The sequence below is a fragment of the Nycticebus coucang genome, chromosome 3 (genome assembly GCF_027406575.1).
Source record: "Nycticebus coucang isolate mNycCou1 chromosome 3, mNycCou1.pri, whole genome shotgun sequence".
In the NCBI taxonomy this organism is placed as follows: Eukaryota; Metazoa; Chordata; class Mammalia; order Primates; family Lorisidae; genus Nycticebus; species Nycticebus coucang.
Genome location: NC_069782.1, coordinates 99761268 through 99785242, shown reverse-complemented (window position 1 = coordinate 99785242; position 23975 = coordinate 99761268). Strand labels below are relative to the sequence as shown.

General features: G+C 38.1%; 2 protein-coding genes across 8 annotated transcripts in view; one reads left to right on the top strand and one right to left on the bottom strand.

Annotated features, from left to right (window-relative positions):
* Positions 1 to 16059, top strand: part of SIRT1 (sirtuin 1) — a 28645-nt gene extending 12586 nt beyond the window's left edge. For both annotated transcript variants that reach the window (XM_053585492.1, XM_053585491.1), the window contains 5 exons: positions 3958 to 4105; positions 5637 to 5716; positions 6744 to 6930; positions 10003 to 10560; positions 13942 to 16059. In XM_053585492.1, the coding sequence (XP_053441467.1) occupies positions 3958 to 4105; positions 5637 to 5716; positions 6744 to 6930; positions 10003 to 10560; positions 13942 to 14270 (1302 nt within the window). In that variant the 3' untranslated portion in view covers positions 14271 to 16059. The remainder of the gene's footprint in view (positions 1 to 3957; positions 4106 to 5636; positions 5717 to 6743; positions 6931 to 10002; positions 10561 to 13941) is intronic.
* A 5214-nt stretch (positions 16060 to 21273) lies between these two features.
* Positions 21274 to 23975, bottom strand: part of HERC4 (HECT and RLD domain containing E3 ubiquitin protein ligase 4) — a 158798-nt gene continuing 156096 nt past the window's right edge. For all 6 annotated transcript variants that reach the window (XM_053582950.1, XM_053582951.1, XM_053582949.1 and 3 more), the window contains 2 exons: positions 23828 to 23930; positions 21274 to 21931 (listed from right to left, as the gene is read on the bottom strand). In XM_053582950.1, the coding sequence (XP_053438925.1) occupies positions 21723 to 21931; positions 23828 to 23930 (312 nt within the window). In that variant the 3' untranslated portion in view covers positions 21274 to 21722. The remainder of the gene's footprint in view (positions 21932 to 23827; positions 23931 to 23975) is intronic.

Genomic DNA, 23975 nt, shown 5'->3' with positions numbered 1-23975 from the left:
TGTAACTGAAAATGGCAAGTTCCATGCTTTGGGTTTTTTTCATCTACATAATAGGAGTGTGTGTGTATATGTATCTCCACAGTAGGATCAGTACACATTTTCTGTAAATATGTGGCCTGTTTTTTGGACTGCATAGGGTCTCTATTATGTTTTTCTTTACATCCCTTTCAAAATGTAAAAACCCAGCCCTCAGCCTTATCCACAGCATTATAATAAAGAGTAAATAAAAATGCTCATGTTATGTTTGGCACATACTATGAGTTTAAGTGGTAACCAATAGCTTAACTAATTGAAATTCTCTTGTGTTAGTTTAGTACAAAGATTGGCATACTAGGTATGGCCTCAGTCCAAATGGGGCCCACTGCCTATTGTACAGTCTGTGAGCTAAGAATTAATTATATATATTTTCAATGTGTATAACATGATGCTTTAATATGCATATACATGATGGAGTGGCTAAATCAAGCTAATTAACACACATTCATTACGTCACATAATCTTTTTGTGATGAGGCATTAAAATGTGCTTGTAGCAGTTTTCATGTATACATTAACTATAGTCAGCAATAGATCTCCTGAACTTAACTCTTCCTGTCTGAGATTTGTGCTATTTGACCAACATTTCCCGCTAGTTAAAATTAAAGAAAAATTTTTTTTTGAAAATTCTTACTCTTTTTTTTTGCCTAGGCTAGAGTACCATCACATCAGCCTAGCTCACAGCACCCTCAAATTCCTGGGCTTAAGCCATCTTTTTGTCTTGGCCTTCCAAGTAGCTGGGAGTATAGGTGCCAGCCACGATGCCTGGCTAATTTTTCTATTTTTAGTAGAGATGAGGTCTTGCTCTGGCTGACCTTGAACTCAGGGTCTCAAGTGATCCTCCTGCCTCTGTTGCTCATAGTACTAGGATAACAGATGTGAGCCATCCTGCTAGGATGCATTGGTTGCCTACGGCTAATACCTGGATTATTTAAATGTTTCCAGACACAGTGATGCAAAGCAGGGTTTGTTTTCTATAGTGTTTTTGTTGTTATGATGTTTGTTTTTTTGAAAGCTTAAAACAGTTTATTGAGGAAAAGAAAGATAGGCTTATAGAATATGAAAGCATATAAAGCAAGATACAGTGAACTGGCCTCCGTTGCCTGGGCAAGTAGGCAAAGAGGCCTTTAGTGTTTTAGTCTCAGCTGTGCTTCCACTCTTAAAACAGAAGGACCCAGCCCTCATGATTGGTTCCTTAAAAGGGCTTTGGAATGTTCAGATCTGGGATGGTCTATCTTACTTAGGACAGGGCTAGCATGTTACACTTCCAACACAGAAGAATTAATTTGTATTCTGTTCGTAAGTTGTAGTCTCAGCCATTTGATTTTTAGCAAACTGGTCATGATAAGGGCCTTAGGAGTGATTTCTATTAAAATCCTTCCAGAGTATTTTTTTTTTTACAATTTCAGATTATATTTCTTTCTTTTTTTTTTTTTATTTAAACTTTTTTTTTATTAAATCATAACTGTATACATTGATATGATCATGGGGCATCATACACTCACTTCATTTACATTCTACATTTACAGATTATATTTCTTAGTTTGAACACTCCATGTTAAATCTAATAGTTCAGAGATGGTCTACTTCCTACTTGACAGGGAATAGATAAAGTTAAGACTCAAATCCTCTATATTTTCATACATAAAATGTAGGGTAAATAGAACAAAAAGTCCTTCATAAGTTATCTCCAACTATAGGAATTTACTTGTAACTTTAGGAGCTAAAATGCCTTGAATTGTTACAGGTAGAGCATGATGAACTCAAGTGACCCTCCAGCTTTAGCCTCCCAGAGTGCTAGGATTACAGGCACCACTCCTGGCCTACCCTCCCCTTCAAAAAGGACTGGGGGCTGGAGGGTATAGCACAGAGTTAAAGGAAAGGAGGCTGGAGTCTTGATACTTATTTTTGCTTTCTGGCCCTGGAGTTAAGTCGTTCCTCCTTCTGTTTGGCATTCTGTTATCACTTTCCTTACTACTATTGATTATGTCTTATCTGTTGTCTGCATATTCTCTCTCTTTTTTTTTTTTTTTTTGTCTGCATATTCTGATATTGGTAAAATATTGTAAAAGCTATTTCCAGAAGCTTTAATAACCTACAAATGTACTGGAACTAAGCATCCTGGGGAGAAAACAGTGGAGTCTAGCACAACTCAGTTTTTCCAAAACATAATACAGCTTTTGATGTTTCATAAATATTGACTTTAATAAGCTTTTCCCATGCTGCTTTTCCCTATATGCACTGATTCTTAAATTGCAAAGAATTGTTCATGAATTTTATTTATGTATTGAGACAAAAGTCTCACTGTGTCACCCTCAGTAGAGTGCCATGGTGTCACAGCACACAGCAACTCAAACTGTTGGGCTCAAGTGATTCTCTTGCCTAAGCTTCCTAAGTGGCTGGGACTACAAGTGCCTACCACAGTGCCTGGCTGTTTTTAGAGATAGGGTCTTGGTCAGGCTGGTCTCGAACTCATGAGCTCAAGCAATCTACCCGCCTTGGCCTCCCAGAGTGCTGGGATTATAGGCATGAGCCACTGTGCCTGACTTTGAAATTTATTAATGATAAACATTTGAACGAATATAAGCCAGATTTTTGGATTTTTGTATAAAGACTTCGCACCATATGGTCTTACATGTGCTAGCTGTTATCATGGGATTAGCTCATTTTTACTGCGAAGTATCCTGTTTGGATGGTAGTTTCTCATTGTTCAAAATACTTAATAGATTAAAGTTATCTCTCATCTGTTTATTAAGAGAAACTTTGTGTAATGTCAGAAGTGAAAGTTCTGGTATCTCTGTTTACGGCTTGTTTATATCCTTCCTGACTTGTTTTTGTGGACATACTAATACCTGTATACATATGCAAATAATTTCTATTTTTTTCTTAGTAACAAAACAAACTACATACTAGTGACTAGTTTGTTTTTTCACATATGTCTTGGATCATTTTCCAGGTCAGTGCATCCAGATCTTCCTCATTCTTTTTAATGGCTGCATACTCTACTCTTATGGATGTACCATATTTATACAACCAGTTCCCTATTGATGGACATAATGGTTGTGTCTATAGTTTTTTGCTAGCATTATGGTAGGTTAGAGCCTGTAATGAAGCTAAGGAAGTAAGTAGATGGTAGCACTACTACTTTGAAGAAAAAAGTAGTGAAGAAACTTCCTTTGCCATAGTCACTTACTAAATGAAATTTAATTAAAAACACTGTCAAAAGTTGAGAGGATCAAAATTGATACTTTTTCTCTGATCTTTTTGCCATGTGTATATCTGAATTCTTTGTTTTTAAAGAAGAAACAGCATTGAAGCATTATTTGGGGGGAAAAACACACACACAAAATCCAGCAACTCAGCATTCATGAGCAACTCTATACTATACCAGTATGTGCCTGTGCAATGGAAGGAAAACAATTTTGGTAAGGAATTAAAACTTTAGCTTTAAACTTCCAACTTCCAGGTTGATATTTATAATGATGAATCAAAAATTTTTTTTAAATACTCTTATATTTGACAGTGCCTTTTTAAATTAAAAAAGTCATGGTACCTTGATCTCTCTAATTTCAGTTGAAATTTATTTCTTTTTTCCTGAATTTGCAGCCAATAAAAATTAGGTATCCTAAGGTACTACCTCTGACTTACTGAAATATCTATTAACATTTATTAGAGATATTTACAGGCTGACTGTATCCTTTTCTTCAGGGGGCCAATATACTAATTGCTGAGTTTTATACATTTAAAAGAAACAGTTCATTTGTAGGTGTGTGTTGCATCCATCTACATGCTTTAAAATGCTCATTTATTTCAATTTCTAAATTACACATGGGGGATTATCATTGGTAGTTTGTTAAACTAAATATGTGATGTATGTTATACTTAATTAATGTAAAGTTTTTCTACCTTTTGCATTATCTAGGAAATATATCCTGGACAATTTCAACCATCTCTCTGTCACAAATTCATAGCCCTGTCAGATAAGGAAGGAAAACTACTTCGCAACTATACTCAGAACATAGACACGCTGGAACAGGTTGCAGGAATCCAAAGGATAATTCAGTGTCATGGTTAGTAAACTTCTGAATGGGTTTCAGTAATTTATTTAGTTTCGTAGGAAACTGAATCAGGACTAGAAAGCACACTGCCATCCAGGGATGGAGTGTAAGCATTATTATTTAATCGTGTTATCTGATTGGTTAAACTCAGAAAAGTAGAATGCAAAATTAAAACCAGAAATATTGCCTTTGACACTTAATTGTACAAAACAGGAGGTTAATTTGGTTTTATAGTTTATAATAAGATATTGAAGTTACATGCCATTCAGTTATTTTAAATAATATTTGCTGATTACAAAAGTAATACTGGCTGTGTTTAAAGAAATGTGATACCTTTTAGAGACCAAAGGACATTATTAGTTGAGATGTACAGGATTCAGAAATTTAGGAGACTTTTAATCTAAAATAACAAATAATAAGCCATTTGTTACATGTTAAGCCAGGTTGCTTGAGCCTAGGAGTTTGAGACCAGCCTGGGCAACATAGTGAGATTCTGCCCCACCCCCAGTTTTTTTAAAAAGCACAGCTGTTAAGGTAATATAATTGGAACCTTCCAACTCTAGATTTTTAGCCCTGGAGAACTTTATTTTGTTGAACAAGTAGCATTAGAAGGCTAAAGTAGCATTAGAAGGCATCATTATAGCACTGTCACAGTAATTGAGGATTGAATTCTCTCCATACCTATATATATATATATATATATAAATATTCTAATTTTTTTTATTTACTTATTTTTTGAGACTGTCCCTTAGTTGCCCTGAGTTGAGTACTGTGGCATCATAGCTCACAGCAACCTCACACTCTTGGGCTCAAGCGATCCTCCTGCCTCAGCCTCCCTGGTAGCTAAGGTATCCACTGCCACATCCAACTAGTTTTTTTTTTTTTGCAGTTTTTGGCTGGGTCTGGGTTTAAACCCACCACCTTCGGTATGTGGGGCTGGCGCCCTACTCCTGTGAACCCCAGGTACCGCCCATATTTTTCTATTTTTAGTAGAGACAGTCTCACTCTTGGTCAGGCTGGTCTGGAATTTCTGAGCTCAAAGGGTCCTCCTACCTTGACCCCCCCAGCATGCTAGGAATACAGGCTTTAGTCACTGTACTCAGCCAATGTTTTATTTATTTATTTACTTTTTTTTGAGGCAGAGTCCCACTATGTCGCTCTGGGTAGAGTGCTATGGTGTTACAGCTCTTTGCAACCTCAAACTCTTGGGCTTAAGCAAGTCTCTTGCCTCAGCCTCCCATGTAGCTGGGACTACAGGCACCCAACTACAACGCCTGGCTATTTTTCGTTGCAGTTGTCATTGTTGTTTAGCTGGCCCAGGCTGAGTTGAAACCCTCCAGCCTGGGTGTATGTGGTCGGTGCTGTAACCACTGTGCTACAGGCGCCAAGCCCAATATTTTAATTCTTTATTTCCTGGATTCTCCTGTAGAATCTCTTAAAAATCTTAAAACTCTAATTTTCTAGGGTTAAACTTAGAACTTTTGTGTTATGTTCTAGAAATGGAAATATTCTTTTAATAAAACATTTATATGTTGATTTTTAGGTTCCTTTGCAACAGCATCTTGCCTGATTTGTAAATACAAAGTTGACTGTGAAGCTGTACGAGGAGATATTTTTAATCAGGTAATCCATTACACATCTATGATGTGTGCCCTCTTTTATCTCTAAATCCTTTTTTTACCCTTTAAATGTGTGGGACAGAAAGATCAAGGAAGAAAGTATTATCTTTGAAATACACAAGAACCTTTCGATACCTTAGAAAACATTGCTCTAAAAGGATGAAATTGGATTTTTAATATCTGTATCTAAAATAAAAAGCCAAATTATAAGGGAGCTGTTGCTATATTAGTTTTTCTCTTTCCTCTCCCTTTTAGTGCCTGGCAGATTTAGAATCTTAACTTAGTTGTGATAATCCTATAAATCATTTAAAAATTATTATAAAAGTGTTTCATACATGCTTACTGCCAAAAATGGCAGAAAATAAAAATTATCTAGAAATATGCCCTATGTGCTTAGCTATGTATGTAGTTAATTATGCAATTATGAGAAAGGAAGTAGAATATTGGAGTCATTGTATTTTAGAAACTTTTTATTTTTAAAGGATTGGGTCCCATTTTGTGTGTGTACAAATGTTGTGTTTTTCCTCTTAATACGTGATGGACTCTTAAATGTCAAGCGTACTTCTACATACATCATTTATAGTTGATGTTTGGATTGTGTCCAGTACTCCCTGCTGTTTTTTCACAGCTTTTCTATTTTTTGTGATAATTCTGAAAGGTATTCTTAAAAGTGTAGAAATGGGGTGGCGCCTTTGGCTCAGTGAGTAGGGCGCCGGCCCCATATGCCGAGGGTGGCGGGTTCAAACCCAGCCCCGGCCAAACTGCAACAAAAAAAAAAAAAAATAGCCGGTCGTTGTGGCGGGCGCCTGTAGTCCCAGCTGCTCGGGAGGCTGAGGCAAGAGAATCGCGTAAGCCCAAGAGTTAGAGGTTGCTGTGAGCCGGGTGACACCACGGCACTCTACCCGAGGGCGGTACAGTGAGACTCTGTCTCTACCAAAAAAAAAAAAAAAAGTATAGAAATGTTGGCTATTTCTTTCTGACTTGTGCTTTTCCTTTGCTTCCTCACATCAATTAAAATATGGAACATGCAGATAGTTCCTAGATGTCCTAGGTGCCCAGCTGATGAGCGTCTTGCTATCATGAAACCAGAGATTGTCTTTTTTGGTGAAAATTTGCCAGAACAGTTTCATAGAGCCATGAAATATGACAAAGATGAAGTTGATCTCCTTATTGTTATTGGATCTTCCCTGAAAGTGAGACCAGTAGCACTAATTCCAAGTAAGTTGGTGATGGTTTTTATAGAACATTTTAATGTATAATGCTGTGAGTTGTGGATCTGTGTAATAGACGCCTAGTGCTCTCACTATTTCTGTTTAAAGAGGAGTGAAAGAAAAGCTATACTTTATTTTTTAATTTTTAGGTTTTTTTTTCCATAGAGATCTCAAGGTATCACTGTGATCCCCAGGCTGGACTCAAATTCTTGGCCTCAATCCTCCCAGTTCAGCCTCCTGAGTATCTGGAGTTCTAGGCACACATCACCGTGCTAAACTTTTATTCTTTTAGGCGTTGGTCTTGTTTATGAAGATTGGTGAATCTGACATTTTGTTCAGGGTGGAAGATTGTCAAAACACAGAAGTAATTCTCAATTTTAATTCTAATTTACATGAAAAATTAAGATAAAGGGAAACCTTTCAACTTAATACATTTTTTAATTTTTTTGCCTTTTTTTTTTGAGATAGTGCCTCACTTTGTTGCCCTCGGTAGATTGTCCTGGCATCACAGTTCACAGCAACCTCAAACTCTTGGGCTTAAGCAATCCTCTTGCCTCGGCCTCCCAAGTAGCTGGGATTACAGACGCCCACCACAACACCCAGTTATTTTTGGAGACAGGGTCTTGCTCTGGCTCAGGCTGGTCTTGAACTTGTGAGCTCAGGCAATCCTCCTGCCTCGGCCTCCCAGAGTGCTAGGATTACAGGCATGAGCCACTGCACCTGGCCCTCAACTTAACATTTTTTAATGAAATGTGTTTTTAATGTGGCAGGGGTTAGCTTCAAATAATTTATGAAATAGTCCTAGTCCTTAATCCATGTGTTTTTAGTTTTATTATGATTATAATTATCTTTCAAATGTAATTGATTTTAGATCCAGCGAGTTCAAATGTATAACTTGATAAAAGTACAACATACTTATGTAAGATGGGATTATTTCATCCTTCTTTTTTTTTTGGAGACAGAGTCTTACTTTGTCATCCTGAGTAGAGTGCTGTGGTGTCATAGCTCACAGCAACCTCAGATTCTTGGCTCAAGTGATTCTCTTGCCTCGGCTTCCTGAGTAGCTGGGACTACAGGCACCTGCCACAACACCCAGCTATTTTTAGAGGCGGGGTCTTGCACTAGCAGCTCAGGCTGGTCTTGAACTCCTGAGCTCAAGTAACCTGCCTGTCTTGGCCTCACAGAATGCTGGGATTATAGGCATGAGCCACTGTGCCCAGATGGTGTTTTCATTGTTAATAATAATCCGCCATGTCATAATGGTAGTATATGGATCTAGCTTTCCCACAAGGGGTATGTGTATAAAAATGCTCACATACAGTTTAAATTCCTGTTATTCTCAGGAAAATTTTCTTCAGTATATATTTTCTTTTTTTTTTTTTTTTGAGACAGTCTCACTATATTGCCCTTGGTAGAGTGCCATGGCGTTACAGCTCATGGCAACCTCCAACTCTGGGGCTCAAGCAATTCTCTCGCCTCAGCCTCCCAAGTAGTTGGGATTACAGGCACCCGCCACAGCACCCGGCTATTTTGTTGTTGTTGTTGTTGTTGTTGTAGTTGTCATTGTTGTTTGGCAGGCCTGGGCTGGGTTCCAACATGCCATCTCTGGTGTATATGGCTGACAACCTGGCTGGCAACCTAGTCGCTGAGGTATAGGCGCTGTAGCATTTATTTCCATTTTACCTTCCCTGCCCTCTCTAGTGAGGAGTTAGAGGAGAAAAAGAGATACTTTATTTCACCATGTATCCTTTCATAAGGGAGGGAAAGAGGAGAGGTGACAATACCAAATCCCTATCCAGAGAATTAAAATGAAGCCTGATATCAGCAATCCGTAGGGAGCCAGAGTAAAAGTTTAAAGGAGTGTGGAGTCAGACTCCCCATTCTGTGTCTGTCACATCCGGTGGCATTAGCAATTAACCCAGTCATGTCTAATGAGCTATGAAATTCTGTTAAAGTAGTATCTGGGACAGTGTGTAATTAAATGAGACATAAAAATTTAATATACAAGTCCCTTTATTTTTTATTTCTATTCCTTTTTAAAGCTAATTCAAAGATATTTTCTGCCTTTAAGGCTTTCTATGGGATAGCATAATAGTGTTGGTGATAGGCATCAATTTTTTTTTTTTTTTTTTGTAGAGACAGTCTCACTTTATGGCCCTCGGTAGACTGCCGTGGCCTCACACAGCTCACAGCAACCTCCAAATCCTGGGCTTAAGCGATTCTCTTGCCTCAGCCTCCGGGGTAGCTGGGAGTACAGGCGCCTGCCACAACGCCCGGCTATTTTTTGGTTGCAGTTTGGCCGGGGCAGGGTTTGAACCCGTCACCCTCGGCATATGGGGCCGGCACCCTACCGACTTGAGACAGAGTCTCACTTTATCACCCTTGGTAGAGTGGTGTCACACAGCTCACAGCAACCTCCAACTCCTGGGCTTAGGCGATTCTCTTGCCTCAGCCTTCAGAGTAGCTGGGACTACAGGCGCCTGCCACAACACCTGGCTATTTTTTTGTTGCAGTTTGGCCAGGGCTGGGTTCAAACCCGCTATCCTTGGTATATGGGGCTGGCGCCCTACCCACAGAGCCACAGGCGCCTCCAATCAATTATTATTTTTTTTAATGTAAAAGAGGCCGGCATGTTGGCTCACATCTGTAATCCTAGCACTTTGGGGGGGCTGAAGCAGGTGGATTGCCTGAGCTCAGGAGTTTGAGACCAGTCTGAGCAAGAGTGAGACATCTCTACTAACATTAGAAAAACTAGCCCAGTGGCGCGCTGTTGAAGGCACCTATACTTTGGGAGGCTGAGGCAAGGGGATTGCTTGAGTCCAAGAGTTGGAGGTTGCTGTGAGCTGCAATGCCACAGCACTCTACCCAGGATGACAGAGTAAGACTTTGTCTCAAAAAGAAAAAAAGTGAAACAGTTTTATAATAGTGTAGGATAGATTTGTGTGACTTTTCACATTCTTTATAAGGAGTTGCTTGTTTGGTATTTGGGGCTCAAGTCTTCGTTAGATTTTTGCATGGTGTGTTTATTTTGGTTTTCGTAGTTTACTTTCCCTCCTTTCTCTTTTCACTCTATTTTTAGGTTCCATACCCCATGAAGTGCCTCAGATATTAATTAACAGAGAGCCTTTGCCTCATCTGCATTTTGATGTAGAACTTCTTGGAGACTGTGATGTCATAATTAATGAATTGTGTCACAGATTAGGTGGTGAATATGCCAAACTCTGCTGTAACCCTGTAAAGCTTTCAGAAATTACTGAAAAACCTCCACGAACACAAAAAGAGTTGGCTCATCTGTCAGAGCTGCCACCTACACCTCTTCATATTTCAGAAGACTCAAGTTCACCAGATAGAACTTCACCAGATTCTTCAGTGATTGTTTCAAGTTTAGACCAAGCAACTAAGAGTAGTATTGATGATTTAGATGTGCCCCAAACAAAAGGATGTATGGAAGAAAAATCACAGGAAGTACAGACTTCTAGGAATGTCGAAAGTTTTACTGAACAGTTGGAAAATTCCGATTTGAAGAACATTGGTTCAAATACTGGGGAGAAAAATGAAAGAACTTCAGTTGCTGAAACAGTAAGAAAATGCTGGCCCAATAGACTTGCAAAAGAACAGATCAGTAAACGGCTTGATGGTAAGAAAGACCTTTGAACCATTTTGAATATATAACAAAATATTGGCAAATATAATTTTTATATCAAAATAATCAATATTCAAAAATATTTGAATATTTGGGAAATATTCTCATTCTCTACTGAATGAGAATAGTACCTACCCTGTTTTGACACATGCAGAGTCTTTGTCATTTATGTCTTATAACTGACATGGGTGATAATCACTTTCTACTTTTTTGGAAATTGATGTCTAAGTCTAACATATATGGTGAAAAATTCTGATTTAGCAACTGTATAAAAAACACACATGCTTTTAATTAGATGTAACACTCTTCCACAGCTTAGACTATTAAGTCTCATTTCATTTATCATACTTGGTGAAAACTGACAAATTAAGTATTAAAGTCATTTGTGATAAAAAAATTTTAGTTCAGTTGAATAAGCCTTTGGGCTTTTCCCATACCAGGCACTGTAGTAAATGCTGGAGACACATTGATTAATCTAAGTTTGTGTATTGTTTTCTTCTTCTTTTTTTTTTTTAAAGAGATGGGTTCTCACTCTGTTACCCCAATGGCGTGATTATAGCTCCTGCAGAGTCCAGCCCCTGGACTCAAGCCATCTTTCTGCCTCAGCCTCCCAAGTAGCTGGGATTATAGGCATGAATCACCACACCTGGATGTGATGTTTGCATGTAATTATAAAAATAGATGATAAATATTTAATATTTATCAGTACAGGTGCTACTGAAGCAGCACAAAGTACTTTATTATACCCAAAAGGTAGATTGTGCTTCGAGGCTAAGTTATAGAAGAATGTTTATCATCGCAGATGCAACAGAAGTCAGAAGTAGAATAACTGCTACTGATTTAGTCAGGTGATGGAAGTCCCTACATACACAAAGTCAACCTATGCATTGAACACATGCACTGGGAATTTTCTTTGAATATCTGTTGATAGTTGTGTCATACATGGTGAAACACTTTGCCCCAGCAAACAGTATTAGATTTATTATGAAATTAGACCTGCATTGTCTTAGCTCCAACTTATGAAGTTCTCTCAATTTCTTTTTTTTCTGAGTCAGTCTCATTATGTTGCCCTTAGTAGAGTGTGGTGGCATCACAGCAACTTCTAATTCAGGCTTAAGCGATTCTCTTGCCTTAACCTCGCAAGCAGCGGGGACTACAGGTGTCCACCACAATGCCTGGCTTTTTTTTTTTTTTTCCTGAGACAGTCTCACCATGTTGCCCTGGGTAGAGGACTGTGGCGTAGTGGCTCACAGCAACCTCTAACACTTGGCTTAAGCGATTCTGTTGCCTCAACCTCCCAAGTAGCTGGGACTATAGGTGCCACTACAACGCCTGATTATTTTCTTGTTGCAGTTATCATTGTTTAGCTGGCCCGGGCTGGATTTGAACCCACCAGCCTCGGTGTATGTGGCTGGCGCCCTAACCACTAAGCTTATGGGCCTTGAGCCTAATCTCTTATTTTGTTAATCTGCAAAATAGGGGAATAAAATAGTATATACCTCTAGTATTCTAAGGATTTAAAAATTTAACATGTAAAAAGTGTAAAATTGTAGTTGTTGAAATGACCACCAGACTTCCCTCCTTTTAGGTAGCTTCAGTTATCACCTGTTTGTACTTCTGTCAGGTCAAGTCTAAAAAGGAAGAAGTGGGAGCACAGATGAAGTGAAATTTTAATCTATCTAAACAGTTATCTATTAGAGGGCAAAATGTAGACAGGTGGTGGGTACATAGACTGAGAAATAGATTGTTCAGTTCTTCAGGGGTCTCAGGGCCGAGGGAAACATTTTTTTTTGAAGCATGGGTCAAAACTATAGAAAGAAAAGTACAGGACAACCATGTGCTTGGGATACCTTAAGGGACATAGTGAAGCTGGCTCCATGGTATGGGCTAGTGCATATGGACTAGTCCCAGCTACTTATGAGGCTGAGGCAGGAGGAGTTTGAGTGCAGCCTAGGCAACATAGTGAGACCCCTGTCTATTTAAAGAAAAAAAAAAAAGACTTAGTATGATTCAAAGGAGATGGCCCATGGCTCAGTGCCCGTAGCAGTGGTTACAGCACGAGCCACATACACCAGGGGTGCCAGATTCGAACCTGGCCCCCGCCAACTAAGCAACAATGATAACTACAACAATAAAACGTAGCCAGGTCTTGTGGTAGGTGCCTGTAATCCCAGCTTCGTGGGAGGCTGAGGCAAGAGAACCATTAAGCCCAAAAGTTGGACATTGCTGTGAGATGTGATGCCACGGCACTCCCCGAAGGGCGACATAGTGAAAGACTGTCTCAAAAAAAACCCCCCAAAACCAAAGGAGATGGCCCAATTAAAATTAGAATGTAAGTACTTGACTCTAAGCTACAACTATGCAAATAAATAATGGTGTCTTAGAAAAAAACTGAAGGGTGGGCGGCGCCTGTGGCTCAGTCGGTAGGGCGCAGGCCCCATATACCGAGGGTGACGGGTTCAAACCCGGCCCTGGCTGAACTGCAACCAAAAATTAGCTGGGCGTTGTGGTGGGCGCCTGTAGTTCCAGCTACTTGGGAGGCTGAGGCAAGAGAATCGCTTAAGCCCAGGAGATGGAGGTTGCTGTGAGCTGTGTGATGCCATGACACTCTACCGAGGGCCATAGAGTGAGACTCTGTCTCTACAAAAAAAAAAAAAGAAAGAAAAAAACTGAAGGGATTTATGTATTCTCTTCAAACAGAAATAAATGGTTGGCTTTCTTCCTGCAATTTGTAGTGGACTGATTTTGTGGGTCTGGGAAGAATTGTCACACATAATAAAGACATAATAAATAACTTGTAATAATAGAATAGTTAATGAATGAAACTAGTTCTTGTAACTTTATTTAAAAGCTTAGCCTGCCTTAAAACTATAGACATCAACCCTTTCAACTACGAAAGCTGCTTCTAATAAAGAGGTTTTGTCAGTAAGAACTGGGTCATGATTGCCACTATGAGAGCCACCTTGGAATGAAACTTAACACTATCTGGAGTGACCTGTCATCTACCAATAAACAGATGTAAGTTAGGGGCTGCTTGTGAATTCAAGGCTAGATAGCCATACATCATTTTTAGGTATCCTATTCTTGTCACTTAACAAACTTAACATGCTAGGATTGATTCAGTGCACTGTAGGCTGTTATGAACTGCATTAGTACTCATGGATTCAAATGACATTTTTCAAATGACATCTTAGAGGAGTTCTTAACCTGGGGTCCATGGTTTGAGGAAGAGGCATGGTGGCCTCCCATTTTGCTTTTAAACAGTGCTAATAGTAATAGCCTCTTAGAATGATAATTAAAAAGACAGTGCTAGCAACTACATTTAATTCCAATCAGATTCTTTGAAAATCACTTCTGTTTTTTACTGTATTTCAGGTAATCAGTATCTGTTTCTGCCACCAAATCGTTACATTTTCCATGGCGCTGAGGTATATTCAGACTCTGAAGATGACGTCTTATCCTCTAGTTCTTGTGGCAGTAACAGTGATAGTGGAACATGCCAGAGTCCAAGTTTAGAAGAAGCCATTGAGGATGAAAGTGAAATTGAAGAGTTCTACAATGGCTTAGAAGATGAGCCTGGTGTTCCAGAGAGAGCTGGAGGAATTGGATTTGGGGCTAATGTAGCTGATCCAGAGGCAGTTAATGAAGCTACATCTGTGAAACCAGAAGTAACAGACATGAACTATCCATTAAACAAATCATAGTGTAATAATTGTCCAGGTACAGGAATTGTTCTACCAGCATTAGAAACTTTAGCATGTCAAAATGAATGTTTACTTGTGAACTCAATAGAGCAAGGAAACCAGAAAGGTGTAATATTTATAGACTGGTAAAATAGATTGTTTTTCATGGATAATTTTTAACTTCATTATTTCTGTACTTGTACAAACTGAACACTAACTTTTTTTTTTTAAAGAAAGGTACTAAGTATCTTTAATCAACTATTGGTCAAGACTTTAACTTTCTTTTAAAGGTTTAATTGTATGATACATTCATATGTATATATATTTTTTGGTTTTGCCTAGTGAGTTTCAACATTTTAAAGTTTTCAAAAAGCCATTGGAATGTTAAATTAATGTAAAGGGAACAGCTTATCTAGACCAAAGAGTGGTATTTTCACTTTTCTTTGTAACACGTTGAATGGTTTGAAGTCTTCAAAATCTCTGTTCTGCTAACCTGTTGATTCTTTAGCACAATTACTTATTTTTAAACACTGGCATTTTTCCAAAACTTGTGGCAGCTAACTTTTTTAAAATCTCAAATGACATGCAATGTGAGCGGAAGGAAGTCACCAATATGTAGGAAAGCACTTAGTTGTCTTTACTTTCTAAAGTGAGACTTGGTGCTAAGAGTTTCAGGATTATTGTATTTATTGTTAAAATGAAGATGGCTTTTGTACTTCCTGCAGACATGTAGTAATGTCTACATTGGCTCAGAAACTAACCTGAAGAACAAATAAAGGCTTTGAAAATCTTTCAGTTGCTTTAGAAACAATAGTGCCTGCTTGGATCCCCTTAGTTTTGAAATATTTGCTATTGCTGTTTAAATACCTATCACTGTGGTGAAGCCTGCATCGATCTTTTCCACAAGTATTAAACTGCCAAGATGTGAATATGCAAAGCCTTTCTGAATCTGTAATAATGGTACTTCTACTGGGGAGAGTGTAATATTTTGGAATGCTGTTTTTCCAATGAGGAGAGCAGCAGACCCCAATTACAGTTCCAAAGTAATAAGATATTAATTATAACTCAGCCAGAAAGTACATGTGTTCTATTGGGAGGATTTGGTGTAATAAATTTTCTTAACTGCTAGCCTAGTATTATGGAGATGAACATGGTGTAATTTGTAATAGCAGAATAGTTAATGAATGAAACTAGTTCTTACAACTTTATTTAAAAGCTTAGCCTGCCTTAAAACTATAGACATCAACCCTTTCAACTACGAAAGCTGCTTCTAGCCTTTCAAAAAAAATTCATACTTTAAAAGTTTATACTTTATAAAATTGCACAGTAAGCATTTAATTTCCAGACCTTTTTGAACATTATTTCCAAATTACAAAGTATTCCTATCTTGCTTTAGTATTTATTACAGCTGTTCTTAAAGCATAAAATACCTAGCTAGGACCATTACTGCCAAACAAGAAAAAAAATCACTGAATGGCCATCTTCCTACCTAAAAGGTATCTCAATCTGAATTTATTTGGCTATACTAAAGAATGCAGTATATACTTAGTTTTCCATTTGCATGATGTGCTTGTGCTATAGATGATATTTTAAATTGAAAAATTTGTTTTAAATTATTTTTACAGTGAAGACTGTTTTCAGCTTTTTATATTGTATATAGTCTTTTATGTAATCTACTGGCATATGTTTTGTAGACTGTTTAATGACTGGATCCTCCTCCAACTTTTGAAATACAAAACCAGTGTTTTATACTTGTACACTGTTTTAAAGTCTATTAAAACTGTCATTTGACTTTTTTCTGTTAACTTAACACTGATTGTTCAAGGTACGAAATTTTTATATCTTATTTGTACAGCATTGGGGGCTGTATTAGCTGCTTTCTTCTCCATACTACATTGCTTCATTTAGTTTGAAACATTAGTTTAACTAGACCAGTACCTGAAAACACACCAATGGTGATGATTATAGCAGATGATGCATCATCAGTGTTTCAAAATTAATATATTTCAACCATCTAGACCAGGGGTCTTAGTAGGTAAAATATGGGGAAAAGGTAGGCAGGGAGGGCCTAAGAAGCACTTGTCAAAATGGTATGACAGGCTCGGCGCTCGTAGCACAGTGGTTATGGCGCCAGACACAAACACCAACACTGAGGGTGGTGGGTTCAAACCCAGCCCGGGGTCCAGCTAAACTGCAACAACAACAAAAAATAGCCAGGCATTGTGTGGGCACCTGTAGTCCCAGCTACTTGGGGAGGCTAAGGCAAGAGAATCATGTAAGCCCAAGAGTTTGAGGTTGCTGTGAGCTGTGATGTTATAGCACTCTACTGAGGGTGACATAGACTATCTCACAAAAAAAAAGATATGACAAAGGACCAGGACTTTGGGATTCAAGATACGGTAGGAGAAATGATGGAAATGTAGTGAATTTAAGAACACGCGTTTTAAAAGCCAGATTAATGAAATCTGTTCACTGGGTGCTAAGCTTTTTAAGTTCTAAGACTGCCGACCACATTTGGTATCAAATTTTTGAGGCTGGCTTGAGAACCCAGTTTGAAGCATTAACAAAATTTTGTTTTTTTGGAGATGGAGTCTTACAATGTCACCCTGGTTCCCTGGGTAGAGTGCCGTGGCATCACATCTCACAGCAACCTCAAACTCTTGGGCTTAAGTGATTCTCTTGCCTCCGCCTCCTGAGTAGCTGGGACTACAGGCTCCTGCCAGAACGCCTGACAATTTTTTGGTTTGTCGTTTGGCAGGCCTGGGCTGGATTCGAACCCATCAGCTCTAGTGTATGTGGCTGGCACCCTAGCCACTGAGCTACATGCGCCAAGCCTAATCCATTAAAATTTCTGAGAGATGAAAGTACTATTGAAGAGGTCAGCAGCGTGCCTTACAATGTGTACGTACATGTATATATGTACAATATTTATTGAATACAGCTGGAGCTAGTAGCGTCCTGTTCCTAGTTCTTCCGCCCCAGCAAACTTTCTAGGTAGATATACTTGCTTGCCTATTGCCCTGGTATATTCTATGAATACACTAGAGAAGTTAACCTGTAAAGTCCCATCCTCAGATATTTTAAATTGAGGAATATTTACATTATTCTATATATCCACAAATTGGAGAAAGGAAATCTGGTAGTTCGTACTCTAAAAGGAGGTATGTTCATTTAAGCAAACTGCACTTGGCAAGACTCAAAGCCCTGTACTCAATACTATTCCTGAACCCCTTTGGTTAGTGTAGCACATTCTATATTTCACTTAACACCTTCATTACTGGCACATGATTTTCTTTGTGGTATATAAAATGATAGTGTAACTTCAACAGTGTTTTATGTTCTATTTGAAATTATAGAGTCTAAGCTCCTGTACCTGTACATACACTAAAAACTCTCCCTGCTAGAAATGAACGAAGATCTAATCATTGCAAGTCTTCACCTCAATCTAGGATACTAGAAGAAAAGAGAAGTCTAATGACCTCTCTCCACTTTGGAGTGGCTGTCAAATGAGACTATTTAAAAATAACCTGAGAACTTTAAAAGTATAATATTTAAAAGTATAATTTTAATAGTATAATTTAAAAGTATAATATTAAGGCTCACATTGAAAAGTACAGATTTAATTGGTAAGGTGGGGCTTGTACACAATATTAAAAAGTATCCCTAGGGAATTCAAAAAATATGACCAGATGTGAGAAACAGGGTTAACATTCACTTCCTGGGGATGGTCTGAATAGGAGGTAGTTATATTAAATCAGCAGTCACTGTTTCCAGTTTTTCTTTAGAAATAATTCATCAGTTAGGTAGCTCAGGCTCCTAAACAGACACTACCAAAAGAAGCTATCAAAATAGGGTGACTTCTTTAGCAAAGGAGGACAAAACTACCACAGTTTGGGATGGCCAAAGTGCAGGAGAGGCTGGGGAGTGGGGAAAGAAAAACATTTGCTGTAATTTCAGAGAGCTTACTATATTTTCTTCAGAGGATGACTGCCCTGTGCATATTACACTTCCGTTTAGGACTTCTTGTTAAACTAAATGTAGTAAAAATCTGTAAGGAAGACCAATAAATCTAGTAAAAATTGACCCTAACAAATGGTCCTATGGTGTAACTGAAGTCTAAATTTAGGTGTCTCAGTTGTAAATACAGCATTCTGGTTTTAACACCTAATTGAAAGGAATGTCTCAGTTCTACTGCCTTATAAATTAGCCCAATGACTATTAACTAAAATTACTACTAAAGACAAGGGGGCTGCAAACATACTACCTATTTGTCTTTTTTGGATAGATGTGTGGATTCCAAATATTTTCAATAACTAGCTAACTTGGTAATCATAGTCCCTACAACTGAGCAAACTCAGTATTTGCCTACTTGCTACTCTGATCTGGAAAGCTCAAGAGATTTTTTTGTTAGTCAAGAGTCTCTGTCACCCTGGGTAGAATGCCCTGGTGTCATAGCTCTCACAGCAACTTCAAACTCGTGGGCCTGAGCAATCTTCTTGCCTCAGCCTGCAAGTAGTTGGGACTACAGGTGCCTGCCATGACACCTGGCTATTTTTTTTTGGCCAGGGCTGGGTTTGAACCCGCCACCTCCAGCATATGGGGCCAGCGCCCTACCCCTTTGAGCCACAGGCACCCGCCCCGACACCTGGCTATTTCTTTTTTTTTTTGAGACAGTCTCAAGCTGTCAGCCTGGGTAAAGTGCTGTAGCATCACAGCTCACAGCAATCTCAAACTCTTGGGCTTAAAGAGATTCTCTTGCCTCAGCCTCCAAAGTAGATGGGACTATAGGCGCCTGCCACAATGCCCGGCTGTTTTTCTGTTGCAGTTGCCATTGTTGCTTTAGCTGGCCCAGGCCAGATTCGAACTTGCCAGCCTTGGTGTTATGTGGCTGGTGCCCTACCCACTGAGCTATGGGTGCTGCCATTTTCTTTCTTTTTTTATTTTTTTGGGATAGAGTTTCAATTTGCCACCCTTGGTAGAGTGTCATGGCGTCATACCTCATAGCAACCTCAAACTTTTGGGTTCACATGATCCTCTTGCCTCAGCCTCCCAAGTAGCTGAGACAACCGGCCCACCACAATGCCTAGCTACCGGCTATTTTTTTTTCTGTTTTTAGTAGAGAAGGGGTTCACTATTGCTCTGGCTGGTTTTGAACTCCTGAGCTCAAGCAATCCACCTGCCTCACTCTCCCAGAGTGTTAAGAGGTGTGAGCCATCACTGTGCATTGCGTGGCAAGATTTAAAAAAAAAAAAAAGGCAAGGCCAGCACAGTGGCTTATACCTGTAATCCTAGCACTCTGGGAGGCCGAGGCAGGAGGATTGTTTGAGCTCAGGAGTTCAAGACCAGCCTGAGCAAGAGCGAGACTCCATCTCTACTAAAAATAGAAAAACTACCCGGGTGTTGAGGCTGGAGCTTGTAGTCACAGTTACTCAGGGGGCTGAAGCAGGAGGACAGCTTAAACCCAGGAGTTTGAGGTTCCTGTGAGTCAGGCTGATGCCAAGCTCTAGCTCTAGCTCTAGCTCTAGCAACAGAGCAAGACTCTACCTTTAAAAAAACAAAGGCAATTTGAAAAATCTTTAGTGGTGTCTTAAACTTTCTGCTATGAATCTCCTTGCTGTTAATGCTATTGTATTACAGTGTGCAGTAAGTGAGGGAGGAAAAGAAAATCAGTTCCCCAAATTAAGCCTCATACATTATGTTCCCAGATAAGATGCAATGCCATTGTAAATTACCTGCTCATTGAACTCTAGTGTCTGCTATTTCACAGATCATCTTCATAGTATACAAGGTTACTAATGAAAAAAAGCATCTAACACATGTTTTTGATTTGAATAATTGCCACTCTCAGGAAATGGGTGCAGAGGGTACATCAGGTACATCCAAGAATTCTCAGAGGGAAGAATGCTACTTTGAGCAAAATAACTTTAGGTGAGAATATTATTTTAGTTTTTCTATCTATGGAACAAACCCGTGGCTCACCAGTTTTTCTTTTCTTTTTTTTGCAATTTGGGCTGGGGCTGGGTTTGAACTTGCCACCTCTGGCATATGGGGGCTGGTGCCCTACTCCTTTGAGCCACAGACGTTGCCCTCACCAGTTTTTCTTCAGTTAAACTACTGAAATACACAGGTCCACAATTCCTTGTCCAAACTCTTAGGCTTACTTGCATTTTGGAATTATGGATTTGAAAGAACTGTTTAAAGCACATTATGTAGTGCCTGAAAGGGGTCAAAGTCCCTCCTATTTAGTGAATATCATAAAGACCCTCAACAATTCAGATCAGGTTTTGCTGTAAAATGAAATTTCCCCGTCCCAGACTTTTTTTGTATTTTGGAATTGTAGATGATAGTGGGTATCTATAAATTTACATGGGAATGGGAATAAGCAATCCAAAATTTAAGAGATCTTCCCTAAGACATCCCCCTTTTTGAAAAATTTTGAATCTTACATGAGAACCACTGAAAGTTTAAATATTAAACCAATCTTTATTATTTAAGCAGTTTTCATGGCATTTTAAAATAAATTTTAAAAATAAATATTTGCATTATAGCAGAAAGTCACATGTGTTGCATCAACTCACTTTCACAGTTTAATGACATAACTAAGCATCAGCACCACAAAACTGTTAAGATTTGTTCTTAAAATTTAAAGAAATAGTTCTAAAGCACTGAAAATTCTGACTAAATACTAACCTGCAGCATCAATACTTTTGAAAGCTACAACCCAGTGATTGGTTCTCATAGTAGCCAATGTTGCTATTAGTGGCAACTATAGAGAGAAAGTTCTTCCATTACTAAATAAGCTTTCTGATAAACAACATCCCCCTCTATCAGCATCACAGGATTCACAAAAGAGGAAAGAACTAAAAGTTATTTGGTATAATTCCTATCTGTAATTTAGGTTTTCACAAAGATAAAAAGCAAAAACTTTCACAATGCCTTTTTTTTTTCGCAGAGTAAAATTTAAGTCATAATTTTTAAACCTTTAAAAGTCAGCTCAGATTAATTACAACCATAGAAACTGTACTGGTATCAGCACGTAACTATTTTATTACAAAACTTAACATTATTTACAAAATGAAAAAATAATTAAATGACTATTGCAGGCCAAAGATAAAGGTTTTTCACCCAGTGATTGAAGAAAAATTAGGCAACATTTCCATGCACTCACACACCAGATCATTTTTGAAATATGCAAACTCTTTAAAATTCATGTTAGCAAAACTTTAATGTATTCACGATACCTGTATGTTTATTAGAAGATGGCAAAAAAAAAATCCATGGTTCTGTACAATGAGTTTAATATTAACAGTTCACTTTCCTTTAATATTTTTTGGCTTTCATGAACACTCAAAGCATTGAACATTTTGCAAGTAAGAATTATAATAGTACCTCTGTTATCTTGCTGAATTCATCACCACAAGAAATACACAGTTTAATGCTTTTGCACTAAATTGAATAATTTCAACTCCAAAGTTATATTAAGCTGAAGCCTTCATTGTGATCAATAGCTTGGATCAGTTTAGAGCGTAGAGTTTCTTTTTCTGTATATTTTGGAAGATCCAGAAGATTAAAACAGGTATGGGAAACTGGGAGATATTCCTCACCACCTCCTGTTGACTGGATGACTAGTTTCAGACTCTTCATACCAAGAATAGGAATTCGATCGCTACCTGTCAAAAATACTGTCAAGAAAAAAAATCATTTAGCCAACTACTTCCAAACAACATAATAGCAAGTAGTATGTAGTACAGTCACTACAACAGAGCTTTACATTAATAGTTGCTCTAAAAAGAAGTCTACTTACAGAATTTGTGAAAGATTATTACTGTTTTTTTTTGCATTTTTTTGGCCAAGGCTAGGTTTGAACCCACCACCTCCGGTATATGGGGCTGGTGCCCTACTCCTTTGATCCACAGGTGCCACCCAAAAGACAAGATTTTTTAAACACTGATTATCCATATACATATTTTTTCTTTAAAAGTGTAAAGTTAACATTGGTACAAAGAAAGTACTTTAAAAATGTTGAATGAATGACTATTACCATTACCAAAAATATTCTGAGAGCCCTTTTGGGAAAAGCCATTTAGAAGTAGTTTACAAACAATACCAAATGAGTTTTGATTATGATTCCCACTTTTTGTTTCTGTAATTTTTGATCAAAAACTAATAATGGGCAGCCAAAATTCAAATCACCCTCAAAGAGTAATGATTTGTCATGTCAACCTTATGTTATAGAAGAGAATTTAATCAAGGTTCTCAAAAAAGACTGACAAAATGTTCTAAGCAAGAGGTCAAATTTCAATGAGAATATAGACTTTAAACAGATGAAAGATACAGTCATTCAGTTATAAATGATGGAAGTAAGGCCTAGCAAAGTTCCATTTTCTACAGCAACCCTGAAAACTTTGGTTCCAAAGCAAAGACAAAAAGAAAAAATGAAGACAACACAGAAAAGAGCTATACAGTTGGCCCTCCACATCTGTGGGTTCTACATCTACAGATTCAACCAATTACACACTGAAAATATTAAAAAAAAAAAGTTCTTTTTTCTTTTCATTATTCCCTAACAATATAACTATTTATGTAGCATTTACACTGTATTAGTAAATACATTTTTACTAATACAGGCGTATTTATTGTGTATCAATGGGGACACATTCTAAGTAATGAAAGTATTGGTAGGCAATTTCTTTTTTTTTTTTGAGACAGAGTCTCAGTTTGTCCCCCTAAGTAGAGTGCTGTGACGTCACAGCTCACAGCAACCTCCAGCTCTTGGGCTTAGACGATTTTCTTGCCTCAGCCTCCCAAGTAGCTGGGACTACAGGCCCCCACCACAACGCCTGGCTGTTTTTTTGTTAGTTTGGCCAGGGCCAGGTTCGAACCTGCAACCTTGGGTATACGGGGCCGGCTACCCACTAAGCCACAGGGGCTGCCCAGGAATTTCATCATTGTATGAACGTCATAGCCTAAGCTATAGGGCATAGCCTATTTATTCCTAGACTATAAACCTGTACAGCATTAGTTACTGTACTCAATACTCTAAGTACCTGTAACACAAGGATAAGTATTTGTACATCTAAACACAGAAAAGGCACAGTAAAAACTCAGTATAATCTTATCAGAACACTGTCATATGTGGTCTCTCATTGACAGAAATGTTATGTGGCACATAGAGATTATAATGAGTATGTGAAAATATTACGCCATTTCATAAAAGGAACTTGAATATATGCAGATTTTAGTATCTTTGGGGGGTCCTGGAACCAATCCCCCATGAATACCAAGGGATAACTGTACTCCAGAGATCTTTTTAGAAATCTAAAAGGAATTCTACAATCCTAGTTTACTGTAACCACAGCTTATTTTAACTATAACACTGTTTTACAGTCTATTACTTCCCAAGAACCAATGCTGTTTAGGAGGAAAACTGAATTTAGCCTTCAAAATAAGTAAACACGTAATTAAGAATGCACATTAACTCCTTAAAAAAAATACCTTGCTCAAAGATTAAAAACAGGGCCTTGGAATATACTATAATTAGACTCTCATAAAATATGGAATCAGGTAGAAATACTTACATAGAAATTGTTTTTTCTTTTCCAATGGTAATTCATGAAATACTTCCCAAAAAATTTTTATCGTAGGATGTTCTGCCCAATATTCCCCTTTGTATTCTGTATTCTAAAAACAACATAACCTTTTATTAATATTGAGAGATATTAGTTT